The sequence below is a fragment of the Tribolium castaneum genome, chromosome 8 (genome assembly GCF_031307605.1).
Source record: "Tribolium castaneum strain GA2 chromosome 8, icTriCast1.1, whole genome shotgun sequence".
Lineage (NCBI taxonomy): Eukaryota > Metazoa > Arthropoda > Insecta > Coleoptera > Tenebrionidae > Tribolium > Tribolium castaneum.
The window spans coordinates 17,107,754-17,135,378 of record NC_087401.1 but is presented as its reverse complement, the minus strand read 5'-3'; the positions used below and the strand labels follow the sequence as shown (position 1 = coordinate 17,135,378).

The following is a 27,625-nucleotide window of genomic DNA, read 5'->3' as shown; positions in this document are numbered from 1 at the left end:
AAATGATTAATTCCGCCATTGAAAATCCAAATTAAGTCATCCGACCATCAAATCCGCCCATGACATATCCCAAAAATTGAACCTTGACCTTGTCCCTGAATCGCTTCTTCTTCAGTTTTCTTGAATCCGAGAGTGCACGACACGTCCGGGTACCTACTACCATTCACCTGCCTCGTGGAGGTGCACAGCCTACTTGCTCGTTCCCCCTTTTTAGTAGCAACAGGTGTTTTGATCGATTTGGAACGCTGTGCTTTCAGTGCCCGCTTCGATTTTGTTTCAACTTGTGTCGGAGTGAGTTTTGCTGTGACATTATGGATTATATCTTCAATTTTGGATAATTTTTCAAGTAAGTTGGACAAGTGACCAAGATCGCGGCCTTTTACGGCGATTTCAATGCCGAAATAAGGTGATCAAGCGACTAACCCAGACACAATTACGAATATTTACCAAAGGAAAACACAAATTATTTGCCAATTAACTGTTACATCATTCAATATTAGCAAAATATTAATTAGATTTCAGAGAAAGTGTCGCAAAATCGAATTTTATTGCCATTTTTGGAAATCAAGTTTTACAAAAATATAAATAAAATTGTTATAATTGGCGTAAATTAAGCGAAATGGGGTTAAAAGTACGTCTGGTGACTAAAAATATACAAAAAACAAAATAATTATGCACTTTAGTCAATAATAAACCATCAAATTGATTTTTTGTTGGTGATTTCAACGCAAGCGACGAACCCAATTTTTCCAATATATCCTGTAAGTATTCCAACATTGTTAAGAAAATCAGAAAAGTATTAACTCGTGTAAATTGGCCTCAAAATTTACCAAAAAACACTAAACTTTGTAAAAAAAGTCTATTGAAATATATAATGTGTGAGCAAACTTTGCGCTCCCTCAAATAATGACGCTCCAAATCGGCTGAAAAACGTTTCAGGAGGTGAATTCTGTTCGATCTGAAAATCTTTCCCTTCTATCTCTTATGTAGGAGTGTATCACGAAAGTGGCTCCGTTATTCGGCGTTTCTAATGCCCTCAGGCGTCATGTAGTGAATGTGGGCGTCTAGGCCTGTTACTTTAACTTATTACAGCAAAAATATGAGAAAAATTATCGATTTTTGGAGATATAGTAGAAAGTAAGAAGCGTTTTCTGGTTCAGTGCCTAGATTTCGAACTGTCAAAAGTGATGAAATTCGCCGGAAGGCGACTGGAGATATAATAACGTGCATCTTGTACTTTCTCTGATGGTGGAAGAATTGATAAAAACCGAAAAAATAAGAGAGATTTAACCCAATTATGCGATAAAGTAGCGATTTTGTGCATAAAAGAGCGCAAAACGTGCGTTTTGTTGGAGATTTCAATGCCCACCCGAAACAAGCGACGAACCCAATTAAATTAAATTTGTCGAAAACGCGTAAAAAATACAAATGTTGTTAACCCTAGTGACATTTACAACAAGAAAGCGGCGAAAAAAATAAATTTTTGTGTAATTCAAGTGTTTTACTGGAGATTTTAATGCTGACGATTAGGCGACGAACCCAATTGTAAATTTCCTGAGCACATTCTTTCATTCAGTACAGAATAAGTCATAAAATAGAATTCTCGGCCGACAAACCCAATTATTAACTAAAAATTTTTATTTATTTAGAAATTGATTCGTTTTGCATAATTCCACGGTTTGTGGGTAAAGGTTGGAATAATTCCAACTTTTGTAGTGAATTAATTAATTTCCGGCGATTATCTATTCCTCAGAGTTGGCCGAAACCGCTTGTCAACCCAAATCTAGTTAGCCATGATGTCAAAAGTCACATCACGTTGGCGCAAAACTGTTCTTCTTCACACCCAATTCTGGATTTTATTTTACTATCTTCGATCTAGGACGTTGTGAAACAACGTGATTCATTTCTTACATGATGAACATCTTGAAGAATGGTCAAGGATTCGCTTAATTGTTTTGTTATTAAGGAAGTTTACTTCCGTGCCGCCATTTCGCAATTTCTCAAATGCCACGAAGGAAAATTTCTTCTCATTTTACACAAAAACTTGCTAGAAACTGCAGGAATTGAGCGGTTTTCTGGTGATTTCAATGCTAGATTGAATAAGCGACGAACCTATTTTCTTATTATTGCCAAAGAAAATGGTTAAAAATGCGTTAATTAATCAAAAAGAAAATAGAATTTATCAAAACGTTCCTGAAAACTGCGCTAAATAAAATTTTCTGGTGATTTCAATGCCAACTTAGGAACAAGCGACGAACCCACATTGCTTTTATCTTCAACATTCTCCAAATTAGAAAAGATTTCAACTGAATTTAAGGAGCGTTTTTAATTACGACAGAAAAAGAAATCTTTATTTGTTCAGATTTATTCGATAAGATTGTGACATAAAAATTGCCAAAACTCTTCAGACGATTGGGTAGACATGACGCAAAACTTGCTCAAATAATGTCAAAAAAGCTTTCTTGCATACAGGGTGACTCACTTTAAACAAATCGCGGCCAATAATTTACACAATTACAACAAAAATCGTATAAACACAAGTGATTTCAATGCTAATTTAAGCGAGAAACCCACATGTTGTTTTACTGTAGTTTATTTTAACAAAATAATTTTTATTTTTCGAAAGTATTGTACAGGATTAGTTCACTAAAACACCACCAGATATAAGTTTTTTGTTTATTATCGGATTTTGTCAAATTTTGTGACATTTTATGGTGATTTCAATGCCAGTAAGCGACGAAATTTTATGATTCGAAAAATATGGGTAAAACAATTATCACCAGCCTACTATTGGCATTAAAATGATTAACACCAACCTACACTGTGCCATAAATCACGTCCGTCAAATTTGCTAATTAATAATGATCTTGACATTGACACCAACATACAAAATTAAATTTTTAGTTTAATAAAAACTGAGTATTTTTATTGTGAAACCCTCAAAATCCACGATTTCCTGCCTTTTCCTATCATAAGTGGGTAAAAAGGTGGCTGTGCATTGTCTCAGCCTACTTCCTGGTCGCGTTTACCGGAGCGGCTCCGACACAGTCGGAGAATTATGACGTGTTATTTGATGACATTCACAAACTGACCTATCAATACATTTTTTTGTAGTATTTACATTAAAAAATAAATCACTTCCACTTCCGCTAGTTGCATGTTTGCTTGCATTTGCATCACAATCGAGCGTTTTAATTGGACGCGATTTTCTCCACTAATGGCATTGAACTTGATGCACTTAATTAAACGTGCACTTTTTTAATTATGGTGATTGTTTATTTGAAAATTTCAAAGTAAAAGTTGTTTTTTCGTGAAGGATTAACAAATTTCTCTCTTAATTTAATCGTTTGACGTACGAATATCCTATTTGTGACATTTCAAACTTATAAATATTTGGTAAAAATGTTAATTTAGGTGCTTGTAACCTTGCAAAAGTGATGGTACTACAAGCCTTAACTAAATGTCACAAAATTTGGCGAAATCCGATAATAAACAAGGAAGTTACAGCCGAGTGTGTTTTTGTGGACGCACCCTGTATGATAATCACTAAGAATAAAAATTAGTTTTTTGACTTTTTAGACTCAAAAAAATAAAACAAAGAGCAGTATTATTATTTATGCTAAAACTAGAATTGTATTTTATAGATATTATTTATTTATTTATATTATATTTTATAAAATTATTTATAATATATTATATTTGTTTATTGTACAGATTGTGAAAAAGTTAAGTTCAAGTGTGAACTAATTGCGAGTTAATATTAAAAAAAATATTTATCAGTGAGTTCAATGCCAGTCTCGTAATAAGCGACGAACCCAAGTTTAAAAACAGTGTTGTTTAATAGTTCAAATTTTTGTATTTTGGGTATATATTTTTTTTATGTTCTTTTTTTGTTTTTTTTATTTTTTTACTACTTTTGCGACTTTTATTCTTTTTTTTTGCAATCCACAGAGAAATTTGTCAAATTAGTCAAAAAATAAAAATCAAATTCTTGAATTTTTCAACGATAATAATAATAAAAAAATATTTTTTCCAGATAATGCCATCCCAAGATGCCCCAGGCCACTCTGCTTCTTAGAGAAGAAACCTCTTCATCTCTGTCCACTTTAGTCGAAAAATCGCAACACCGCAAACCCCCCCTCCCTTCATACGACCTCGCCCTCACCCCCACCCACTTCTCCCTTACGCCCCTCCCCCGTCCGGAAACAGACGAAGGCTTCGAATCGGACACTCTTTCCCTAGTTTCAAGTGATGGAAGTTACGAAACGAAAACGACCGAAACGGACAGCGCTAACGGTTCGTCAACGTCCGACAGCGACACGGAAACGCCCGAAGCCACACGAGCCCAACACCACAATCTAGTCGACTGTGTTTGCTACACGGATGTCAAAGTCCCCGATGTTTTGATTTTTATCATTAAGAGTGAAACTCTCGTCTTCAAGTTTGACAATTTGGACGCTTTGACGCGATTTTATTCGAATTTTACCGCCGTTAAGGCTGTGGCCAATCAGAAGGCTTATAGCAAAAGTGGCGCCAAATTCAATTTGTTGGAACGGACGGACAACAACGGCGTTACGCACATTGAGATCACGCCCTTGAGGAAGGTGTGGTCGTCGGCTGATGATTTGTTGTCGCCTAGGCGACCAGAGAGGCGCAAGAAAGGGCGGGCGCCGCCCCCTCCCCCCACCACGTCCGATGTGCTGAGAGGGGAGTATGTTAGGGTTAATGTAAGCACGGCCAAAGATAGGGATTTTATTGTTAAAAGTCAACACAATGAGAAGAAACCGCCGGTTAAGTTGGCGCTGTTCCGCCCGGTTAAAACCGATTCCCTGATGAAGCAACGCAGTAGGAGCGAAACGAGGTGTTTCACGCCTATGGCCTATAGGTACATTGATACGGCCCCCGCCTACTCCCCGATGGGGAACAGGCTGTTTGGGTTGTCGTCAAAATTGAGGGATTTTGGGGAACCGATCAAAGAGTGCCGGTGGAACAATATGGCGGAGTTGGGTTACACGAAAGAGGGAAATTTAAAAAGTGTGATTAAGAAGGAGGAAAGTAAGAAGAAGAATGAGAAGAAAGTTACTTTTAGTGCCTACACAACCGTGCAGGTTGTCTGAAAGAAGGGATTTTGTACTGATTTATTATTGTACTTGTATATTTCTAGCATAGTTTGTATATATTCTGACTTAATGTCAATAAATATGTATATAATCTAGTTGGCGTTTCATTACACAGTTAAAACAATCGAAAAAAGCAACAAATTTTGGACAGGAAACACGCAAATCACGTTTTTTCTAGTGAGTTTAATGCTAACGTTACAACAAGCGACGAACCCAAGTTTATAAATATTTGTTTCGTGCTTGAATTTTTGTATTTAACATAAAAATTAAAGAATTATTATGAGTAAATGGTAAGTTCAATGCTAGTGCATCAACAAACGACAAACCCAATTTTATAAAAAAAATTGTTTTAGTTGAAATTTTAAACATGAATTCAAGAAATAACTAAGAAAAATTAAAAACCTTGACAAAAATAAGGAAGTTATTAGCAATAAACTCAAAAAACGTATTTTTTTGGTAAATTTAATAAAAACTTTATGAACAGGCGACGAACTCAATATTATAAACGAACTTGTTTTGCGTAAAAATACGATCCAAATTAGTGTATTTAAAAAAAAGCAAAAACAAAGACACAAATAGGCAATTTTTCAACTTTTGTTAAATTTGACATGAGAAAAAAGGTAATAATGCGACGATGGGTTCGTCGCTTGTGTGGCGAGTCATTGAAATCACCAGCAAAAATTTGCGTTTCTGGTGTTTTTTCGCTTTAGTATTGATTTCCAGGCTCATTTCATATGCAATTCATTGAATCAGAATCTGTGCCACACACAAGCCCCATAAATCAGGCCCTCGCCACACCTTTTCCATAATAATCCCAAGTTCGAACTCGTTACACTGACCATAACTCTCCAAGGCTATTTTAGCACTTAATTAGGCCTTTCAGAAATTATACTCCACCGTTTCAGGAATGTTGGTACTGCAGGAATTTTGATTAGATGAGGAAAAAAAAAAGAAAAAATTTTCTAAGCCCACCCTGTCATCGCTACAAATATGTAAATTTCCCACACACGTGCAAATAAAGAAGGCCAAGGAAGGAGCAGGAAAAAAGACAGCAGCCCATCTGTCGGGATTATAGTAATAAATAGCGAGCTAACATTTCTCTGTTGCAATTAGGAATTTCAAAATAAAAGCAGCAGACAACTGAAAGACTGAAAGAAAAAAAACAAACATGCTGGATAGTGCATAGCACTAGAGATGAAGTATAGCAGTGTGCCATGACAAACGGATGTTGTACTCGAGACTTGTTTTTTCCACAGCTTGCTGAGAGCAATGGTACAGGGAGACGTGCATCCGGCGACGGCACGCAAAAAATAACTAAATACATTTAAAATTACCAAAACTTTATCAATAATTAATGATTTCAAGTCGAAAAAGTAGAGTTTTTAAAGTGATTTCAATGCAACACCAAGCGACAAACACGCCATTCTAAAATTTTAGTTCAAGATTGAATTTTTAATTATTTTTTTTTCATTATTCTATTATGTTTGTTTAAAAAATATTTTTAATAAATAATTTAAAAAACAAGGTTTTCACTAGATTTATTTATTTTATTATTTTTTTATTGCTACACTATGTTTCAAAAACAAATAAAACACAAAAATCTAACAAAAAAAATCAGAAGTACAGTCGCGGGCAAAACTAACGACACATTTATTTTAACACATACAAGTTTTTACGCTCACTTTTAGCCAACCCGACCTTAAAAAAATGTCACAATGTCTTGCATTTAAGTTCATAATTCATATTTCCTGTCATTTTGAAACAATTCAAACTTGTTATTTCAGCCATTTTTATTAAGTAATTTGACACTAATCTAATCAATAAAAGCCATTATTTCCATTTCACCAGTTTCACAACTACAATTTGTTTACGTCAGTTATCGGACAACTATTAAAAAAACATTAGACGATCATTACGAAAAAATAAACGTAAATCACGTGTGCTATGATACATATCTGTCAACAATGATATGATCAACTGTCACTTTCTCAATTCTTTTAGCATTGTTTCGAACATCTGCCGGCGAATGCAACGCACACTTCCTGTGTTGTTTGTCGTAGAGAAAATAGCGCTTTATCTATAATTATGACATTTATAATAGCCAATTATGCGACCTTTAGTCTGATAATAATAAACGAGAGAAAGCTTTTATTTCAAATGCTTGATTTTAAAAATCTATAAGTGTACAAAAAGTGTGGCAGGCGCCATCTAGTAACCGGTAGCAAAAACTGCCGGTTTGAAACTCAACTAAACAGTTTCCTGTTTTAAAAAGTTATTGAAAAAAAAAAAACAATTTTGTAAAAATCATTATTTATTAAAATAAAATTTGCGTTTAAATAGACATCTGATACAATAATATACAAAACCAGAAATACATAAATTATATAAAACGATAAATAATTAAAAAAAACATTAATTGCTTTGTTACCGAGGAGCCAATCACAGAAAACCAAACTTCCCTAAATCGCGCTCCCCTTGTGTTAATGCGTAAAAGAAAGGCTATTTAAAACAACACAAAAAAAAAAACTTACCGAGTGGTCCGTCAAAGTGCAGATCGATGTAAGAAGGAAGAAGTAAGGAAAGAGGAAGAATAGGAAAAAAAAGAGAACCTTGACGGTACGGCACAATTAAATTAACGATTAATAAATGCACTGTAAAATGCGGCGTGTGGCTGCCACCCGATCGCTTCTCGACTACTACTACTCTTATCTCTTAGTAAGAAGATTACAAAAACCCCTAAATGAAAAGAGGCGCTAACATTCCCCCCGACCGTTAAGGAATGAAGTTAACTAAAACTAAATTATCAACTAAAGAAAAGAAATATAAGTTCCCTTCCGCATAATAATAATAAATATTAAATTAAATTAAACTGCAAGTAATTGCATCCACCCAAAGAACAAATAACTAAAAACAAAATTATAGGATCAAAACGATCACTGATTTGGAAGGGGACATAGACGAACTATAGGTCGTTTATAAAGACCATTGGGAGTTTTGACGCTGGCGACGCGAACTATCCCATCCTTGCCAGGAAAGACCTCTTGAACGACCCCTAATGGCCAATGCAACGGTGGGGTGTTATCCGTCCGCAAAACTACGACCGTACCGACCTTTATTGGAGAAGATGGCTTATTCCATTTTTGACGAACTTGCAAATTATGTAGATATTCCATGTGCCATCGTTTCCAATACGTTTGCAAAATTTGATCGAGCAGTTCTTTTCGGGTTACTAAATTAGTCGACATGTCTAAATTTTGAATTGGTAGCGATTGAAGGGGCGTCCCTGTCAAAAAATGAGCAGGCGTCAAAGCTAACGGCTCGTTAGGATCCGAGCTGAGCGTACACAATGGTCGAGAATTTAATAAAGCCTCTATTTGAGTAATAACCGTCGTAAATTCTTCATAAGTCAAAATTTGGGTGCCAATAACTTTAGTTAAATGAGACTTCACACTTTTAATGTTTGCCTCCCAGATTCCTCCAAAGTGAGGTGCTGCTGGAGGATTAAATTTCCATACTACATTTCGTTTAATCAATTCATCATCAATACTAGAATGATACTCTTGTGAGGTCACAAATTTTGACAAATCGTCTAGGGCAGTTTTAGCTCCAATAAAATTTGTACCACAATCGGAATACAAAACCGAGCATGGACCACGACGGGATAAAAAACGTTTAAAGGCATTAATAAAAGTCGCAGTGGATAGGTCAGAAGCCACTTCTAGATGTAAGGCTTTGGTAACTAAACAAATAAATAAGCATAAATAAGCTTTCTGGCTTTTTACACCTCTACGACGAGTCAGAGTGATATAGAAAGGTCCGGCATAATCTACACCACTGTGCAAAAATGGTTTCGCTTCTGTAATTCTAGGAGCGGGCAAATCCGCCATACATGGGAAAGTTGCGCGAGGACGAAATTTAAAGCAATAATTACAGTTGCGAATGCGATGTCTAACAACATTTCGTGCAGCTAGAATCCAAAATTTCTGACGCAACAACGACAGTGTAAGATGCGGACCAGTATGTAAATTACGTTGGTGAAAATAGTCTATTAAGAGATCCACCAAGTGGTCTTTTTTGGGCAGCAAAAACGGATGCTGCTGATCATATTCTAAATTTGAGTTTGATAGACGTCCTCCTACTCTAATAACTCCATCTTTAAGAAACGGACATAAGGAACGAATTTTAGGCGAACAAGGTTTATTTTGCTCTAACAAAGCTAAATCTGAAGCAAAATGTTCTCTTTGGACAAGTCTAACTAGCGTTAATTCAGCGGTTTCTAAGTCTTTGAGTGTAATAAGATTTCCTTTTGGCAATATCTTAAGAAATCTGAGAACATATACAACTGCATTGCGCAATTTACTATACGAAGACGATCTATCTATAAGTTGTCGTAAAGGGTTGACACAACGTGAGAAAGTGACGAGAACTATCGGTTTCTCTTCGAGTGGAGGTTCGTCTGTATTAGTTGAAGAGTTAATAGGCCATAACTGTTCGTCCATAAATAACCAACTAGGACCAGTTAGCCAAATCGGGTGGTTTAAAAGGTGCGCCGGTGTTAGACCCCTAGAAATTGGGTCGGCTGGGTTTTCCTTCCCATCGACATGATACCAATTAACCGACGGCACTAATTCTTGAATTTTTGCCACGCGATTTGCTACAAAAGTGTGCCAACGATGAGGAGATGCGTTTATCCAGTTAAGTACGACCGAAGAATCAGTCAGAGCAACAATGTTTTCTATAATTAATCGCGATTGGAAAGTGCTTTCTACAAAATGGATCAGTCTAGCTAAAAGAAGCGCAGCACAAAGCTCTAATCTGGGTATCGAAAGTGACTTTAACGGAGCAACTTTTGATCTAGCACAAATGATTCTAACAGTAGGTACCTTTTCTGGAACTTTTACATACACTACCGCTCCATAACCCTTTTCTGATGCGTCTGCAAATCCAACAATTGTCACAGGTAAATTACTACAAGTTCCTAAATGACGCGGAATTTCAAAGTTTTCCAAAAGATGCAACTCTCCTTTTAAAAGACTCCAAATTTTTTGTATATCAGCCGATACAGGATCGTCCCAACCAAGTTTTTGAACCCAAATTTCCCGAATCAATAATTTTGCATATAAGGTAACGGGAGCCAACAATCCTAAAGGATCCCAAATGCGAGCAATTATTGACAAAATATTCCGTTTCGTACATTCTATGTCAGGAACACTAATTTTAAAACCAAGCAAGTCGGTTTGCGGATGCCACTGAAAACCTAAGACCTTCAAGGAATCATTGCTAAATTCAACGGGCTGAAAGCAGCGTTCCGATTCTAAAATTTCTGACAATAATTCATTAGAGTTTGTTGTCCATTTGGTTAAGCTAAACCCCCCGGCCCTAAACAAACCAATTAAATCGCGATACAACGCAATAGCTTCTTCACTGGTAGGAACACTAGTTACAACATCGTCCATGTATGTATCTCTATTTACAATTCCTGAAGCTAACTGAAAATTTCTAGATTCGTCCGAGGCAAGTTGCTTAACTGTACGAAGAGCTAAAAATGGCGAGGCTTTGACTCCAAAAGAGACTACATTGATTTCGTATGTTTGGAGAGGTTCATTAATCGAAAATCGCCAGAGAATTCTTTGAAAGCATCGATGATCGGGATTAAGCCAAATTTGTCTATACATCTGACGTACGTCAGCGGTCATGGCTACAGCAAATAGTCTAAAATTCAGTAGCAAAGAAACTATATCGGTTTGTAATTTTTCACCAGTATATAAAACATCGTTCAAAGAAAGCGAATTACTACCTTTGGCGCTAGCATCAAACACAACTCTCAGTGGAGTACTAGTACTTTCCTTAAAAATAGCATGATGCGGAATGTAAAATGAAGATTCGCTATTCAATCTATGTGGCTCTACTAAAGACATGTGACCTTGCTCGATGAAGTCTTGTATTGCATCGCAATAACTTTGATGAAATGCTGGCATTGAGCGAAATTTTCTTTCTAAAGCTAGATATCTTCGAAAAGCGTTTTGAAATGAACTACCCAAATTAGGAGGAAATTCTTTAAAAGGAAGCGAGACTATGTATTTTCCGGACGGTTCGCGTTTAACCGTAGAAACGAAAAGTTCTTCACATTTTGCGTCATCTTTATTCAATGAAACACTGGGACTGGGAACCTCTTCCATTGACCAAAATTTTTCAAGTGCTTTATCTAGAGGTGGTTCCTCAATCAAACAAAATGAATGTGTTTCACAATTCGCGGCTACATGTGGTATTTCGCCCATAACTATGTATCCTAGTGTAGTTTCTAAAGCGATTGGGCTTCCAAGTGAACCTTCTACTTTGTTCGGGCCTAATATTTGCGGGAACAATTTACCACTAATTATTCCATCGATTTCCCCCGACTCAAAAAATTTCTCGTCGGCTAGCGGAAGATTAAGCAAATTTTCTATAGATGATTGCGGAATATTTCGATCTGGCAAATTGTCAATAATTTGATCGATAACTAAAGCCTCGAACTTGTATCTATAATCTGAATTAAAGCGAGAAGCAATGACCGTATCTATTTTTCCTTTTATAGGATGCGTGATGGCACCTATGCCTTTAACAGAAGCGTTAATTTTTCTAATTGGCAAATTTAAGCGGGTACAACAATTTGTAGTAATAAAATGCGATTGACTAGCGGGGTCTACTAAAAGTCTAACTAATTTCTTTTTCGAATTTGGAGCGAATATTTCTACTATTGCGGTAGCAAGCAAAGTGTTACTATATCTAGATGATTTAAAGCTAGTATTTGAAGCGACACAAAAACTATGGGGCTCGCGGGAAGTACTATTAACGTCACTAATTGGAACCAAATCCTTTTTAGCAGGCTGTTCTGATGTCTCAATGTGCGGTTTATCAAAATGAAGCAGAGAATGATGTCTTTTTCGACACAAACTACAAGTGGTTGTCGATTTACAAGCGATTATTTTATGTTTCGGACTAAGGCAATTTAAACATAAAGCTTTATCTTTGACTAATTGATATCTTTCCAAGGGACCTAACTTTAAAAGCTTCGCACACTGATAAACTAAATGAGAAGCCTCGTTACAAATTGGACAAATATTATTCGATGCGCGATTACTAACAACAAGCGAATGGGTTCTACTAGGTTTACTGAAAGGAGCGCTATAGTTCGTTCGATTGGCTGTTGTAGCAGTTGATTTCAAAGTACAAGCTAAGATTTTTGTGTGATCCTTTACAAAGTCAACAATTTCCTTGTACAAAGGAATTTCAGATTTTTTCTGTGACAGCTCAAAATGTCTACGAGTTTGACCATCTAATTTTGAAAGTGCGATTGAACTTATAATAAAGTCCGAAAGATTTTCTATGTCTAATTGTTTCAAAGCGTTCACCGCTGTATCAAACTTTTCCAAAAATGTATTTAAACAAACTACCGATTCATTTTGTAAAGGTCTAAAGTCAAGAATTTGCGACAAATAAGCATTAGCCAGAAGACGTTTATCATCATATTTTTCTACGAGCGCTTTCCATAAGATGGGATAATTTGCTCCTGTTGGTTGTATTCCAGAGCAAACCAGCAAAGCTTTATCCGTCAATTTTCCCAATAAGTAATGCATTCTAGTAATATCGTCTAAATCGGGATTTTCGTGTATTAAAGTTCTAAACGTGTCATAAAAAATTGGCCAATCGGACATTTCCCCTGAAAATTCCATCAATTCGATCTTGGGCAATTTTGCTATAGCTTTCACCGGCTTGAGCAAATTTTCAGTTTTTGTAAAAACCTTTTTTGCTGCTTCTACAATGTGACAATATAATTCGTCCACCGCCTCCAACTCAGCAAAGCTAGGCGTATAGTCAGAGTCGAGTTCTAAACTTAATAAATTTATCGAATCAATGCAATTACTAAACAATCGGCGCGTTTCTTCTAGTGTATTATATCTAATTTTAAAGTTTTTGCAAACCGTCTCATCATCCAGGTTTCTAGAGTCGTTATATAAACGCTGAATTCTCAAAAAAAGTGATTGACGCTTGCCTTGAAGAGACTTTAATTCATTCTCTTTAGTTGGAGCCATGATAAATTTAAACGAATTTCTAATAAGCGAGGACGTATGCGAGCAACAGCGACAAGAGATAAGCTAAAGCGATAACTCGATAAGCGAAGGGTTTTTGCAACAACGCGTTCCAAAAGTAGCGATACCAATGCTCTAGATTTAACTAAACGAAGATCCGGTGGCTCGAAGGACCAAATGTTAATGCGTAAAAGAAAGGCTATTTAAAACAACACAAAAAAAAAAACTTACCGAGTGGTCCGTCAAAGTGCAGATCGATGTAAGAAGGAAGAAGTAAGGAAAGAGGAAGAATAGGAAAAAAAAGAGAACCTTGACGGTACGGCACAATTAAATTAACGATTAATAAATGCACTGTAAAATGCGGCGTGTGGCTGCCACCCGATCGCTTCTCGACTACTACTACTCTTATCTCTTAGTAAGAAGATTACAAAAACCCCTAAATGAAAAGAGGCGCTAACACCTTGTTTAAAAAAGGCACATCAAGACAAATAAATATATTACACTATGAACTAACATGTCATGGTCTCCCCTATGTACAATTAATAGGGATGCACACTTGCAATCCCCACCCTCCCATTATTCGTGACGCTATTGGTTCTGTGCAACATCTCGAAGTGTTTCTTACCCCCACCCTTCTCCACCCTTAATTTCGGTTCAGCGTAACTATGCCTATACCCGCCCTTTTGATTCAACTCGACTGTGCTTTTCGACAAATTATAATTCGTGTCTCTGACGTCATCGTCCATGTAGCTCCGCCTCTTGATCTCGCGCGCAATCTCATTGGAGTTTTTCCGATGCTCCTCCTCGATCAAGCTAAACATGGACCGCCTTTTCGGGTCGTATTTGTCGTTTCGGTAGCGGCCGATTGGCGCGTCGCGTTCGGAGGCGTGGCGAGGGGCGGGCTTAGGTGCGTACATCATGCTTTCGTGGCGTTTGATTGGCGAAATGGGCGGTTCGCGTGTCAAACGCTCTTTTTCCATTGACAGGAATTTTTCTTTAGCGTCCTTGAAGCGGTCACGTGGGGAGGTTTCCACAGGGGAGGGGCTACGCTGGGGGTAGTAGTGGGGATCGATTCGTTGGCGTGTTTTCGGTACTGGGGGGAAGTCGTAACGGGGGCGGTTCCTGTAACTAAACAAAAAGTTGGGTGGGGTTTTACAAAAGGGGCGGGGTTTTACCGTAAGTTTTCGTCAAAGCCGTCGTCGTCGAAGTATTTCATTGGTTTTTCGTGACGTTCCACGTATTTTGAGATTGGTTTTTCGAGGTATTTGGCGATGTCACGTGGGGTGGGTTTTGATTGGTTGTAGTAGCGAGGCGAGTCGGGGGATTTCTCGCGATTGGGGCGGGGCAAGGTCACTTGGGGCGGGGCGTGCATTAGGTAGAGGGTGGAGTCAGCCGGGTCCCCGTTCCAATCTTCATCTGAAAAATATATAGTTTCAATCACTTGTGCTGTTTTATGGAACAAATGAATCAATATATAAAAAATTTTGTGTCTTTTGGAAAGCTAGACCTTAAATTAGTGTAATGTGTTAATTTCGTAATTTTAGTTTAATTAGGTGCGATGTTTCAAGGGTTTGAAAAAAGTTGGGACACCCTGTATAATGTGATTAGAAATGAAATATTGACATTATTATAGACTTTTAGGCTCATACTTTGAAATTTTTTTAGTGAATTAATGTTTTTCTTAGCAATTTCAATAAAAATTTGGCAATAAGCGACGAACCCATTGTAATATATCGGCAAATTTGTTTAAAAATTAATAACTTTGTAAAAGTAACAACTAAGAATTAACGTTATAAGTTGAAATACAGGTAACAATAAAGAAAAATTGATATTTGTTGTGATTTTTTATTTTTTCGTGGTGATTTCAACCAAAAATGTGGCAATAAGCGACGAACCCAGTTAATTAAAAGTACAATTATTTATTTATTTAAGTTAAAACATTTGTTTTTAGTAAAGAAATATGTCAAAAAATTAGAAAAAATCAAATTTGCTTCATACCGGGTGTTCCAAAAATTAAAGTTTCTGAAATATTGAATTATTGAAGCTACCAAACCCATTTTTTTGGGAGGTTAAACAGTTGGCAAGCCGGCATTCAACCACATGCTAAAATTTTATATTCCAGGCCCGTATCAATTATTTTCCAATTCCAAATATAATGAATAAATTAATTTGGTGATTTCTCACGCCGCGGTTCAAAGTTCACGAGGTCCTGTGTGACTTTTCGCGAACGCACCTGTTGAAGTCAAGTATGCAAAAGAAGCGAGAAAAAAGTTGGCTCGGAATGTGGGTCATCGTATGTGGGTCTTTAACTCTGTTCACGATCGACAAACAAGCCAATGTTGTCGTGGTCGTCATTGTCAAAAAGAGGCCCTTAGGCACAAAAACGCCATTTCCGCATTCTTCGGCCTATAACCGGCGGCGAGTACCTGCAGAGGCCTCGCCCAGACTCATCTGTCACTCGGGCGAGGCTCAATTGCAAGAGAAATCGCATCAAAACTGTCTCAAAATCAAAGAAATTCCATTTCGCGGTCAGTGACTTCAACCGGGATTCGGCCACAAGCGACGAACCCAGTGCGTTTTTTCCACAAATCCGGGAAAAAATCAAGTGGAAAGAGGCATCACAACGTTAAAAAAGCCTCACAATTGAGAAAAGTTGATTTTTGTGGGTAATTTTCGCAAAACTGAAGTTTTTTCGTGGAGACTTCAACTAAAATTTGGCAACAAGCGACGAACCCATCGCACAATTTTCGACAAATGGGCAACAAATCGGGGAAAAGTCAATTGAAAAGAAGCGTCATAACGTAAAATAATCGTTAAAAATAAGAAAAAATAATTTTTGTAAAAAAATTTTACTATTTTCGGGTTTTTCGTGGTGATTTCAACCGCGTTTTTTTGACAAATCAGAGAAAAAATCAACTGAAAAGAGACTTCACAACGTTAAAAAAGCGTAACAATTGAGAAAATTTTATTTTTGTGAATAATTTTTGCTAAATTAGGATTTTTCGTAGAGACTTCAATCGAAATTTGGCAATAAGCGACGAACCCATCGCAAAATTTTCGCCAAATCAGCAATAAATTAAGAATAAAATTAAGTGAGAAGAAGCGTCATAACGTAAAATAAGTGTTAGAATTGGGAAAAATTTATTTTTGTGTGTGTAATTTAAAAAAAACTGTTTTTTTGTGGTGATTTCAACCGGCTTTGGCAACAAACGACGAACGCAACCGTTCCGCTTATTTCCGGGTGTCATCACGATCCGGAAGTGTCTTCAAGTCGCGCAATTACTCGTGAGACGTGCATTGTTTCAGCCAACTCTAATTAATCCATAACCGTATTTCGGAACCGATCTGTGTAATTGCCGTCGGCTGAGTCAAAAGTTGAATCTTTTAACCCAGAAACGCGGAGAGAGGCGAGCCACTGACATTCTTCAATTCAAATACAGGGTGATTCGCATTAAAGTACCGCTCTTGCAATTATTGTGTCGTTTTGAAAAGTCATGGACAAATTCATCACACACCTTCAATAGCGAAAGTAAATCATTCTTTGTCGAGTCTGTGTATAATTGTTCTAACTCCAGTCAACGACACTTGAAGGAAGTACGTTTAGGGACAACGGTTCGAATTTTTGTCAGGATTGGATAAACGGTTACAAGACAATGCGGTTAGCAACCGCAAACGCAAGGTAATAATAGTAATGATGATATGAAAAACGATGGGTGATGACCACAAGGCTACAAAGAGTAACGGCTCCAAATCGCAGATGGCTTGGGTTCGAGTTCGTCGCTTGACGCCAAATTTTGGTTGAAATCACCACAAAAAAAAACACAAACTACTAATAAAAATCGATTTTTGCAATTATTATACGCCATTTTTTTATTTTATTTTAAATTATGACAGTCTTTTTTATTTAGTTTTTCATGATTTATTGAGATTTTAAACAAATTTGGTGATTATGATGGGTTCGTCGCCTAATGCCACATTTCGGTTAAAGTCACCAAAAAAACATTCAAAATTACAATAAAAAATCATTTTTTTTTAATTCTCACTGTTTACTTTACGTAACAAAAATATTTTCTCGCGATGTGTTCGTCGCTTATTGCCAAATTTTGATTGAAATCACCACGAAAAAATAAAAAATCACAAACACAATTTTTTTTTTCTTAATTATCACAGTCACTTCAAGTCGTAAGATTTATTATCTATCAGATATGATGTTTTTTTAATGGGTTTATTGGTGATTTCAACGAAAATTTCGCCCAACAAGCGACGAACCCATTTCTCCCCCGCAGGCCTTCACGACTTTTCCTTTCGCATCATATCACTGAAAAAACTTTCATTTACTCACCGCTCGTGCTTTGATTATCCAAAGTATTGAATCTGGTGTCAGGGGCGTCGGGAGAATCAGGACTTGGGGGGTGATCTGACCCAATCCCTGAGCTGCCGCCACTGCTTTCCAGCCGTCGTCCTTTGGCATTTTGACCGACGATATTTGCGTTGAGACACCGCCTCAACTCAATTCCCGTCAAATTGCCCTTTTGGCGGTGCACAGTGTCGTAGTCGCGCGGGGGCAGAAGGATCGGGACGTTGTTTTTGGCCAGTTTTTCGCGCAGTTCCGCCGCCACTGAGTCGTAAAGGGTTGTAACTCGGGTTGTTTCAACAGTATATCTTGAAAAAAATTGATTTAAAATTACTTATAATTCTTTATAGCCAGTTTTAAATTTTAAGTAAATATTAAAAAAAATTCATAACTAAAAAACTATTGGGAATTTGGCAATTTTCTTGACGCCAGTCGATTCCCCAGATCATTTTACATAAGATAGAATCAAAATAGTTTTACTTTTTCGAATATTTTTGCCGTAATTAACAAAATAAAAAAAATTAAAAATTTGTTAACACCCATATTTATCATGCAATAGCTCCGGAACTACTAGAGATAACCCTATGAAGTTTATTATCTTTGGAAAGCTCTTTTAATTATCTATCTTCCTCAAAAAAGATCATTGTCCAAAGATTAATAGTTTTCGTATAAATTGCTCCTAAAAGCAAAAATAAGTGAATATTAAAAAAAATTCATAACCAGAAAACTATTGGAAATTTGGCAATTTTCTTGACGCCAGTCGATTCCCCAGATCATTTTACATAAGATAGAATCAAAATAGTTTTACTTTTTCAAATAGTTTTGCCGTAATTAACAAAATAAGAAAAAATAAAAAATTTGTTAACACCCATATTTATCATGCAACAACTCCGGAACTATTAGAGATAACCCTACAAAGTTTATTATCTTTGGAAAGCTCTTTTAATTACCTATCTTTCTCAAAAAAGACCATAGACCTAAGATTATTAGTTTTTGTATAAATTGCTCATAAAGCAAAAAAAATCTAAATATTTAAAAAAATTCATAACTAAAAAACTATGGGGAATTTGGCGATTTTTCGACGTCAGTCGATTCCCCGGATCATTCTACATACGATAAAGTCAAAAAAGTTCTACTTTTTTGCCCTAATTGATAAAAAAATTCAAAAAATCGTGTCTTTGAAAGTATTTTTCGGCTTATTCGTTCGATTTGTGAAACTGCACATCTCTCAAGGCTTAGATTTGCATTGAAAAGGTTGGAAACAATCATTATTGCAACACACAAAATTATAAAACTGTTTGAAATTTATTGTGATCTCGCCAAACAATAAAATTATTCAATTAATGAAAGTTTGAAAAATTAACCTAGAAAAGCTAACCTGTTGACACAATTTTATTTGTGAACAAGAATGGCCAATAAATGTTGTGTGCATTTGTTGGGTGATTAACTCGTGACCTTTTTACATTTTATGTTTAGACGAGAGAGAGGTGAAGCAAAATAAAATAAACAAGAGGTTGCGCATCATCTAACGGACGCCTCTTATGCACAAATACCACTAAATTACTGTTAGCTTACACACGTGCGACTGTAATTACACCAATTAACGACAATCAACCGTCGCAATTATTTGTTATTGAAAAAAATAAAAAAAAAGTCGGTACACCCAATCATTTTGAAAATGTCGCATGTGACATTTTCAAAATCGCCAACTGTACCTCAAATTTTTTTTACTATGTTGTTTAAATCAAATAATTTTATTAAAAATCAACAGTCAAGGCTACACCTTGATTGGTAGAAAGTGGTCACGTCTAAATTTATTAAAATAAGAGAGGAAATCTGCGATATGTGAGCTATGTCGGAGCTCTAATAATAAAAATGTAGGACAGTAGTACAAACTTTCCTTAATTAAAAAAATATTTAAAAATCACTTTCAATCGAAATAAGTGAATTTCACCAGATAGCGGAAAGACATATGTAATGACCTTGAAATTTTTTTTGCGCAAAAACTTTATACTAAATTTTTTTACCTTTCTTCACTCGACTCACTCTCCCTTGTGCTGGTGCCGGTGTCGCTCCCCACCGAGGACTCCCCCTTCCGCCCCTCCTTCGCCCCCTTCAGCCGCCCCTCAATCTCCGCAAACTTCTTCTGATTTTCCGGCCTTTCGATCAAAGTCTGAAGTTGCTGTTTTAACAAAGTTGCCGTCTCCAAACTGTCACATCTGTAGGCGTGCACGTGCAAGGGACACTTGGTCACTGGATTGAAAAGCAGCAAAATACACGCAATCACGTCCTCGTGCTGGTAGACACACGTTATAGTGTTGTGGGGGATGAAATGTTTGATGGTTTCGTTCTTGGGTTTGGTGCCCTTTTGGGAGACGACATTTTGGACGATTTTGAGGCCTTTGTGCGAGACTTGGAGGGTGACCTTGAAGGGCTCGATGTCCTTTTCGCGCGCCTCCAGGTGCTTGATGACGGGAAGGACGTATTCGGAGCCTCGGAGGCCTTTGGACTCTTTGGCACCGAGAAACCAAACGTAGTAGGAGGATTTTTTGATGTCTTTGCGCAGTTTTAGGGCCATTTTTTTTAAAAGGGCTCGAGCATTTTTTTATGGCACTAGGGTCTGGAAAAAATGACGAGATGTAGTTATTTATGGGAGCGAGTTTGTTTAACAAGGGGAAGGTTTGCCATAACGGGTGAGCGCGGCGACAAGGTTTTTGCCCAAAAAACATATATTGATTTGGTTTTTTGTCTCAATTATGTCATTTGACGAAGAATATTTGTTGTTATTTAATAATCATTTTCTTTTAATTAGATTAAAACTTATTTAATTTGCCTTATTTTGCCCGATTTACGCATTTTTGAACAAAAATTTTATTGTAAATTTTCGTAAAAAGTGTTGTTTTTGCAAGATTTTATTAAAAAACCAAAAAAAAAACAGCTACTAAGTCTAAAACTTCATAATTCTTGTTTTAGTTTTCATGTATTTAAGCACATTTTTAACCAGAAATATAATTATTGAGTAAATTTTCGTAAATTTTGCTGCAAAATCATGAAATTTAATCGTCGTTATTTTATTAATTTACGTTATTTTCATGCCAAAGTTTCATTTCATTTGGTTATTCACTGTTTGAGCAAAATTTTGATAAAAATAAAACGAAATTTTGTGAATTTTCAAATGTTTAAACACGTTTTTGAGATAAAACTAAGTATTTTTAGAAAAATTTCGCAAAAAGTTAGTGAAAATTTCATCTAGCTTTCAACCACAGATTTATTTATAAAAGTAATGTTTCTCCTGTTTTTTAACTTTTCTTAAGTACTTAAAGACGTTTCTAAACCAAAATTTTATTTTTTTTCGAGATTTTGCAAAAAAAGTCCAAAATTATTTTATTTTTACCGTTTTTTATCACGTTTTTCAGCGAAAAAAGTTATTTTTTAACACAACTTTGTCAAAAAAAACCTAAAAACTACCAAATTGTATAAATTTAGCCCTTTTTGAGTCTTGCTGAAGTAAAAAACTAGATTATTTGAAAAATTCACCTAAAATTGAATAAAAAATCGCCGATTTGGTTTGATTTTAATATTATCAAATTATTTCCTAGGTGGAAACGAATTTATTTTGCATTATTTGTCAAAATATTTCGTTAAAAAATTGCTCTGTTTTTGCTATATTTTGACAACCAAATTTTTTTTGGCGAAAAATTTATTGAATTTGAAATGTTTTCACAAAAAATTATGTCCAAAGAAAGTTTTTCTCAACCTATAGCTTATTCAATTGCTTGGAAAAATCACAAATCTTAAAGAAATACAAAAAAAATTGATAATTAATTTAGTAAAAGTTTTCTTTCTAAAGCTTTTGTTGTGAACAAAGTTAAAATAATTGCAGGTTGTGTTTACGTTACACTCTTACATTTACGTCCTTTTCTTAAATTTACTTAATTGGTTAATTAAGGGGTATTTACACATTTATTGGTCTTACGTTTACAATTTGGGGCTTTAATTTGCTTCTTTATTTTCTTATTAATTAATTATAATTTATAGAATAATTAATTATAATTATCACTTATTTAAACATTTTTTCAACAGAAAAATTTTCAGACTTGACGGGGTTCGAACCAACGACCCTCCGCTTTATAAGTGGCGCTGTTACCACTGGACCATCAGGTTCTAGCAACTGATCGTCTTTTTCTACATAATATTTTGATACAAATTTTTCAAGTTTTGCTAAAATTGGCTAAGAAATCACCAAATTTGATCGAAATTATTTTGTTTTTTTTTGTAACTAAGCCGAAAATTAACAAAATTTGGTCAAAAATAGAAAAATAAGCCAAAAAATTGTTGAAAAATTCAAATTTAATTAACTTACATTAATTGTAAATAGTGGATATTTTAACCAAAATATAACAGAATTTTACCAAACGTCGCGATCTTCAAATAATTTCGGAAAATTTTCCTTTTTAATTAGCGAAAAAAAAGAGCAAAAGTGTAAGTGTTGAAAATTTGATAGAGAGGCAATGTCCGATTATTTCCTCTTGGTTTCTTGACCACGCATGGCGGAAAACCGGTGTCGAAAGCAAAATGCAACGCTCCGCTAACCGCTCAAGTAAACACAACTTAACTCGAAAACCACACGTTAATTAAACAAGACTTTCTATTTTATATTTTACACTGAATTTTTACCATTTTTTGCGGCTTTACGCCAACGCTTTGCGGTTAATGAACAATTGACCAATAATTTTTTCAATTTTGCATTTAGTTGAAGAGCAAAAATTATAACAATTTAATGAGAAACCGGCGGACAAAAAGCAGTAAAAACAACAATACGAAATAAAACCACACACATTTCCTCAAACTTGTGATAATCAAATGCGTGATATTCAATTGTTCGACTTTTTTGCCGCAAAATGCCGTTAAATCATTCCAATTTATTGATTGGCCCAAACCGCGTCAAAAGAAGTACAGTTAAATTAATTAAAACGTGCTTGAAAAATGCTAACCCATAAGCCTACTTGAGTAAAGAAAGAGAGATTGTTTACAATCAAGGAAAGAATTCCAGTAGGTGGGAACCGATGTGATGGCTTTAGTTAGTTAGAGGTTGAAAAATGTCAATTTTTTCCGCTCAAATTAAACCTCGCACACCCATTTCAAAGGTCAAGCACTTTCAAAAATTGAAAGCACAAAATTCGTGCACAATTAGCTGGCATTTGCAACAAGAATCATTGTTGTTGTGGGCGACAATTCAACGAGGAAATCGTTCTAACGGGACAAGAGTTTACATATTTTGCAACAACTTGCTAGGGAATTCACTGAGAGTTGTCAGTTTTCTTATATTTAGTTGATAATCTAGTTATTTTACTCATTTCAATTTTTTTTTATTGAAAAATTGTTAGTCCTGATCCGGGTTCGAACCCGCGACCCCTCGCTTTGTAAGTGGCGCTTTTACCACCGGACCACCAGGTCCCAGCAACTCACCGTCTTTAGCATTTATTTCAATACAATTTTTTAATTATTAAATTAAATTATCAATTATTAATTTAATTACAACTGAAAAAGCTAACAAAACAAGCTCCACATTGTTTAAAATATGACTTGGAATTTTTTCAAAAAATTTCAAAAAATTTTCAACCTACAGTCACAATCAAAAAGGATGTCACCCATACGTTAAATGAGTACGTTTGGCTAGCTGAACAGTTTGTAAACTAGAGTTTGTTGAAATTATGACTTAAAAAAATTTAGTTGGACTTTTGCTATATCGGGCCCAGTTGACAGAGGTGTCATTCTTTTTGATCGTGACTGTACTGAGTTGATGCGCCAGTTTTTGAGCACGCTGTAGCTTAAAAAGCAAATGTTTTGCACAAATCTCATATTTCGAGAATTTCTAAAAAAATAAGTCAAAAATCCACAATTTTTAAATGACAGTTTACTTTTAATACCAAATTTTTAAATTATTTAAAACCAAATAAAAAAACCCGAAGTAGAACACAATTGAAGTTCTCTGAATGTTTTAGGTCGAAACTGACTTATTTAGCAAAAACTTCTCAAAAAAACACAGCTAAAAGTCACTAAAAACTGACACTGATCCAAAGAAAAATAAAACAAAATAAATTAAACAAAATAATTAAAGTTTTTTTTAAAGCATAACTTTGCTTTATTTTCACTTTTTTGATAGATTTCAACTTTTTTAGCGAGAACATTAAAAAACTGCACTGGAAAAGTACAAATTTTGAAAAAAAAAATGAAAACTTAAGTTGGTTAAAGTTTTCTTTCTTAAGTTCTTGAACATAATTATAGTTTTTGTTTAGCTGCATTATTTTGCTTATTCGTTTTAATTTAATTTTGAATGTTTATGTCATATTTTACTTATTTTTACTTTTTTTTTATAGAAAAATTGTTAGACTTGAGCCGGGTGCGAACCCGCGACCTCCAGTTTTGAAAGTGACGCTTCTACCACTGGGCCATCAGGCCCAAGCGTCCATTGCACATATTTTATGATTCAAAAATGTAAGATAATTTGTTCAAAACCAAAAAATTCAAATAGTAATTGTAAAAATAGTGTAAAAAATCTTCGCTAGACCTTTCATTGCTGAGGCCAAGTCAGTTACCTCAAGTTTCCTGCTCATTTACGCCACTTTCTTCACGTCATTAGCCATTCAGTTAAATAAATCACAGAAGATGGCAAGATATTATTTACTCAAAGGAGTGTAAATATCATTACGCCTCTACCTACACTTAAAGTTACATTTACAATCGCTGTTATGAGTGCAAAAAAGCCGCAAATCCCGTTTTGTTTATTACATTTTTCAACATCCTTATAAACAACATGGCGTTCAAGGAAATCGAGATTCATTCCGATGACGACTTTCGTGAAGAATCTCCAAAATCTCCGGATTAATTCATCGTTTCGCAAGTCGCAATTATTATTTAACGCAATTAAAATTCAAACAATGGATATTGCAATGAAAATCGTGGGTATTAAGCTATTGTTCGCTTGATGGCGTTATGAAACGATAATTTTACGAAAAAAAAATTAATTTTATTCGAAATTTCAAACAGCAATCAAGTGAAACTAGTGATTTATTCGACGTGAAACAATAATTACTATTTAGGATGTTTTGAGAATTATTAATTCACTCTCACTCGAGTTGTAGAAAAAATTCGTATCTTATACTCTTTTCACATAAATGATTAATGTTGTGTTGAAATACGTGGAAACAATCGGCATTTGTCGGGGTTTGGTGGCTCAGCGGTTAAAGCGCCAGTTTTCAAAACAGAGGGTCGGGGGTTCGAACCCCGTTCAGGGCAACAATTTTTCTAATAAAAAAAAAATTGAAATGAGTAAAATAAAACATAAATAATCTAAATAAGAGACTGTAAGACGTAAATATAAAGGCGACAAATTGTAAACGTAAGACTTAGTAAAATTGTAATTATCCCTTAATTAACTGGAGTAACAAGTAAATAGAAGGAAATTTGACGTAAACGTAAACGTAAACTATAATCACGTAGACTGAAGAACTGAGGTGACTTTTTCGCTTATTTTCTGTTATTTTTCTAAACTTTCAGTGACATAATCAGCACCAAATTATCAGTAACTTCCTTAATAAACAAGACGATAAATATTTTTCCGGAAGTATTTTGACCAAGTTATCGCATTTTTATGTAATATTTATCAGTTTACAACACGCTATGGTCACATTCTAAGGTCAGCACTTGATTGAGAATAAACTCCGTAATCGCCACACTGTTGCCAACTTAATTTCAACCGATAATTTTTTGTTTGATTGCTTGATTTACGATTAAATTAGCCACAATTTTAATTTTTAATTTAATTTATGCAATTACTGAGCTGAATCCGCCTCCAGATAAACTTGAAGAAAGTAAATAAAAACAAAACAAACACACATCATTGATCATTTCAACTAAATTTTTTTAAAATAACACTTAAAAATTGTGTTTTTTTAAATCAGTGGATGAGCATGACCGGAAATGCTGACACGTGACCCGGAAAAAAATTCACTGATTGCAATTAAATGGCATTGTTGGCGTTCAAGTGTAAAGGCGTGTGTTTCAAGGAAATCGAGATTCTTTCAGCTGAAAATTATGGATTTTCTTCCACAACTGTATATGTTTATTTGTGGTGTAGAAAGAAGCAAAAAACAAATATTTGAAATTCCGTTCGGGTGATGGAAGATGTTTTAATGTTTATGTAAAGTCGCCTAAAACAAGAATTTTAAACATTTTTTTTACATTTTTTTTTAATTTTTAATTAATCTAACACAGATAAACAAATAGCTAATACAGTTCAAAGTGTGTTAAGTTATTCTCATGTTTCAGTTCCTCGTCACGATAGAAATATTTTCTCCGAAATCAAGTTGGCTAACATGAATAAAAAATAAATCAAGTTTTTGACATTATTTTCTAATTTTTAACAAAGTTTTTTAACTACAAGACTTTACAAGTCTTTAGCCAGGGCTATACAAAAAATTTCGGAAAATTTTTCACTTAAATCTCAGAATTTTTAACACTTGCCAAAATTTGTGAATAAATTTTGAACAATATCAAAAATCCAAAACAATTTGTAAATTTACTTTAAAATTGTTTTTAACCAAAAACATACTCCTGCTCAACAAAATAAAATAATAATAATAATAATAATAATAATAATAATAATAATAATAATAATAATAATAATAATAATTTACCAATTTTTTCAGTAAAAATAACACTAATTAAAGACACGTTATTTCAAATCTATTAAGATAAGTTGGCTTATAATTAGTTTAGAAAACAAATAAACAAATCAGAGAAACCTTCAAAAATTTCCAGATAAAATAAATAGAAAAATTATCGGAGAAAATCGTGTCAACAAATATTTAATTTATGTTTTTTAATGACCGTCATCTCAAGCAAACCGGACGTTTTTTTTCTTATTAATTAATTCATGCAATAAAAAATTCGTTCAAAATATAAAAAAACACAACCAAAGTGGCAAAAGGACGCCAACTCCTCCCCTCCCACTTACCACAAGCCCAAAAATCCGTGAAAATCACACTAAAGACACATCAAACATCACACGATTATCACAATTTCCCGGAAAAAACCGCCACTTAAGCCAGAATTTCACCAAAAATTGCTTTTTTTCACACAGATGGAGAACTGTGTTACGTTCTTCCAATCACCATCACCTTCTGAATTCAACAGGTATGTCGAGTTGGCTGTGGCAGGTGTAGTCCGGTTTGGGCTCCGGGGATTAGGAGCGGCAAAGGTGATCCTGGTACCAACTAATTTGTAATGGAAGGTCAATGGTTTATGGAATTATTTACCATTTTTACGAAGTTAACTATTTTTTTTTTTTTTTCAATTTCAATTTTGGCGGCAATTTGTGGTTTAGTTAAACGAAGAGACACGTAATTGGGAAAATTTTTTGTACAAATTGTTTTATTTCCAAATTCGGGGCAAGCGTGATTACAGGAACCTGTAAAAAGTTGTTCAGGTGTTGGATCAACGATGGCGCTTCTTTACTGTTTGACAACAAAAATATTAAATAAATGCCAGGAATTATTTTATTATTGATTACTGGATGTTTTGAAACTGGTACTGTAATAAATGTGCAGCTGTTTCCCATTTTAATAATTAAAAATTTAAAAAAATACGCTTTAAAAAATAAAAATAAATGTAGGCACGAAAATTTGAATCTGAAGTTATTTCTTTAAATATCTCGGGAACTAAGCGTTGGACGCAATTTTGTTCTATGAGAGAAAAGATGCAACTTGATGTAGTCTAAGCGACGGTCTAATTGAAATTGTAATTTTCAATAGTCATTTTGCTATCTCTTTAAAGAGCCATAAAAGACCTACACATTTTTGTGTTTTTGTAATGTCCAGTTCAGGCGGTGAAGTTTGAGGGGTCACTTGATAGGGTTTATATTAGTTTGAAAAACCCACCCTTATTTTTTTTTTAACTTTTGTTAATACTTTTTCTAGTTTCGGGAACTGTTTGCTGTGGAGAATAAATTGGTTTTGATTTTAAAATTTTTGGTCAACTAGGAACAGAGATACGAGATTTATTTATTGAAGGGTTGTTTT

At 34.9% G+C, this 27,625-nt stretch overlaps 2 protein-coding genes and 1 long non-coding RNA gene across 3 annotated transcripts; 2 read left to right on the top strand and 1 right to left on the bottom strand.

The window, feature by feature from the left end:
• The first annotated feature begins 206 nt into the window (after window positions 1-206).
• Window positions 207-5,215, top strand: LOC660880 (uncharacterized). Its single transcript, XM_971270.5, has 2 exons — window positions 207-346; window positions 4,037-5,215. The coding sequence occupies exon 2, from the start codon at window positions 4,053-4,055 to the stop codon at window positions 5,115-5,117; it is 1,065 nt and encodes a 354-aa protein (XP_976363.1). The 5' UTR covers window positions 207-346; window positions 4,037-4,052; the 3' UTR covers window positions 5,118-5,215.
• A 2,197-nt stretch (window positions 5,216-7,412) lies between these two features.
• Window positions 7,413-26,761, bottom strand: LOC660934 (uncharacterized protein). The gene is made up of 6 exons (XM_064358352.1): window positions 26,563-26,761; window positions 19,571-20,163; window positions 17,532-17,851; window positions 14,365-14,605; window positions 13,650-14,317; window positions 7,413-7,594 (listed from the first exon to the last, which is right to left on the bottom strand). The coding sequence occupies exons 2-5, from the start codon at window positions 20,119-20,121 to the stop codon at window positions 13,729-13,731; spliced, it is 1,701 nt and encodes a 566-aa protein (XP_064214422.1). The 5' UTR covers window positions 20,122-20,163; window positions 26,563-26,761; the 3' UTR covers window positions 7,413-7,594; window positions 13,650-13,728.
• Window positions 7,605-10,905, top strand: LOC135266905 (uncharacterized). Its single transcript, XR_010335113.1, has 2 exons — window positions 7,605-10,576; window positions 10,624-10,905. It is a non-coding gene; the product is annotated as an uncharacterized LOC135266905 (long non-coding RNA).
• Window positions 26,762-27,625: the final 864 nt, after the last annotated feature.

What these genes read in the sequence shown, in the direction of transcription:
- LOC660880 (XM_971270.5), top strand. Translation starts at nt 4,053, where the DNA reads ATGCCCCAGGCCACTCTGCTTCTTAGAGAAGAAACCTCTTCATCTCTG.
- LOC660934 (XM_064358352.1), bottom strand. Translation starts at nt 20,121, where the DNA reads ATGGCCCTAAAACTGCGCAAAGACATCAAAAAATCCTCCTACTACGTT. An exon ending in AGTGAGTCGAGTGAAGAAAG is followed by an intron (nt 17,852 to 19,570) that starts GTAAAAAAATTT and finishes ATTTTTTTCAAG; the next exon opens with ATATACTGTTGAAACAACCC. An exon ending in GGCTTTGACGAAAACTTACG is followed by an intron (nt 14,318 to 14,364) that starts GTAAAACCCCGC and finishes CTTTTTGTTTAG; the next exon opens with TTACAGGAACCGCCCCCGTT.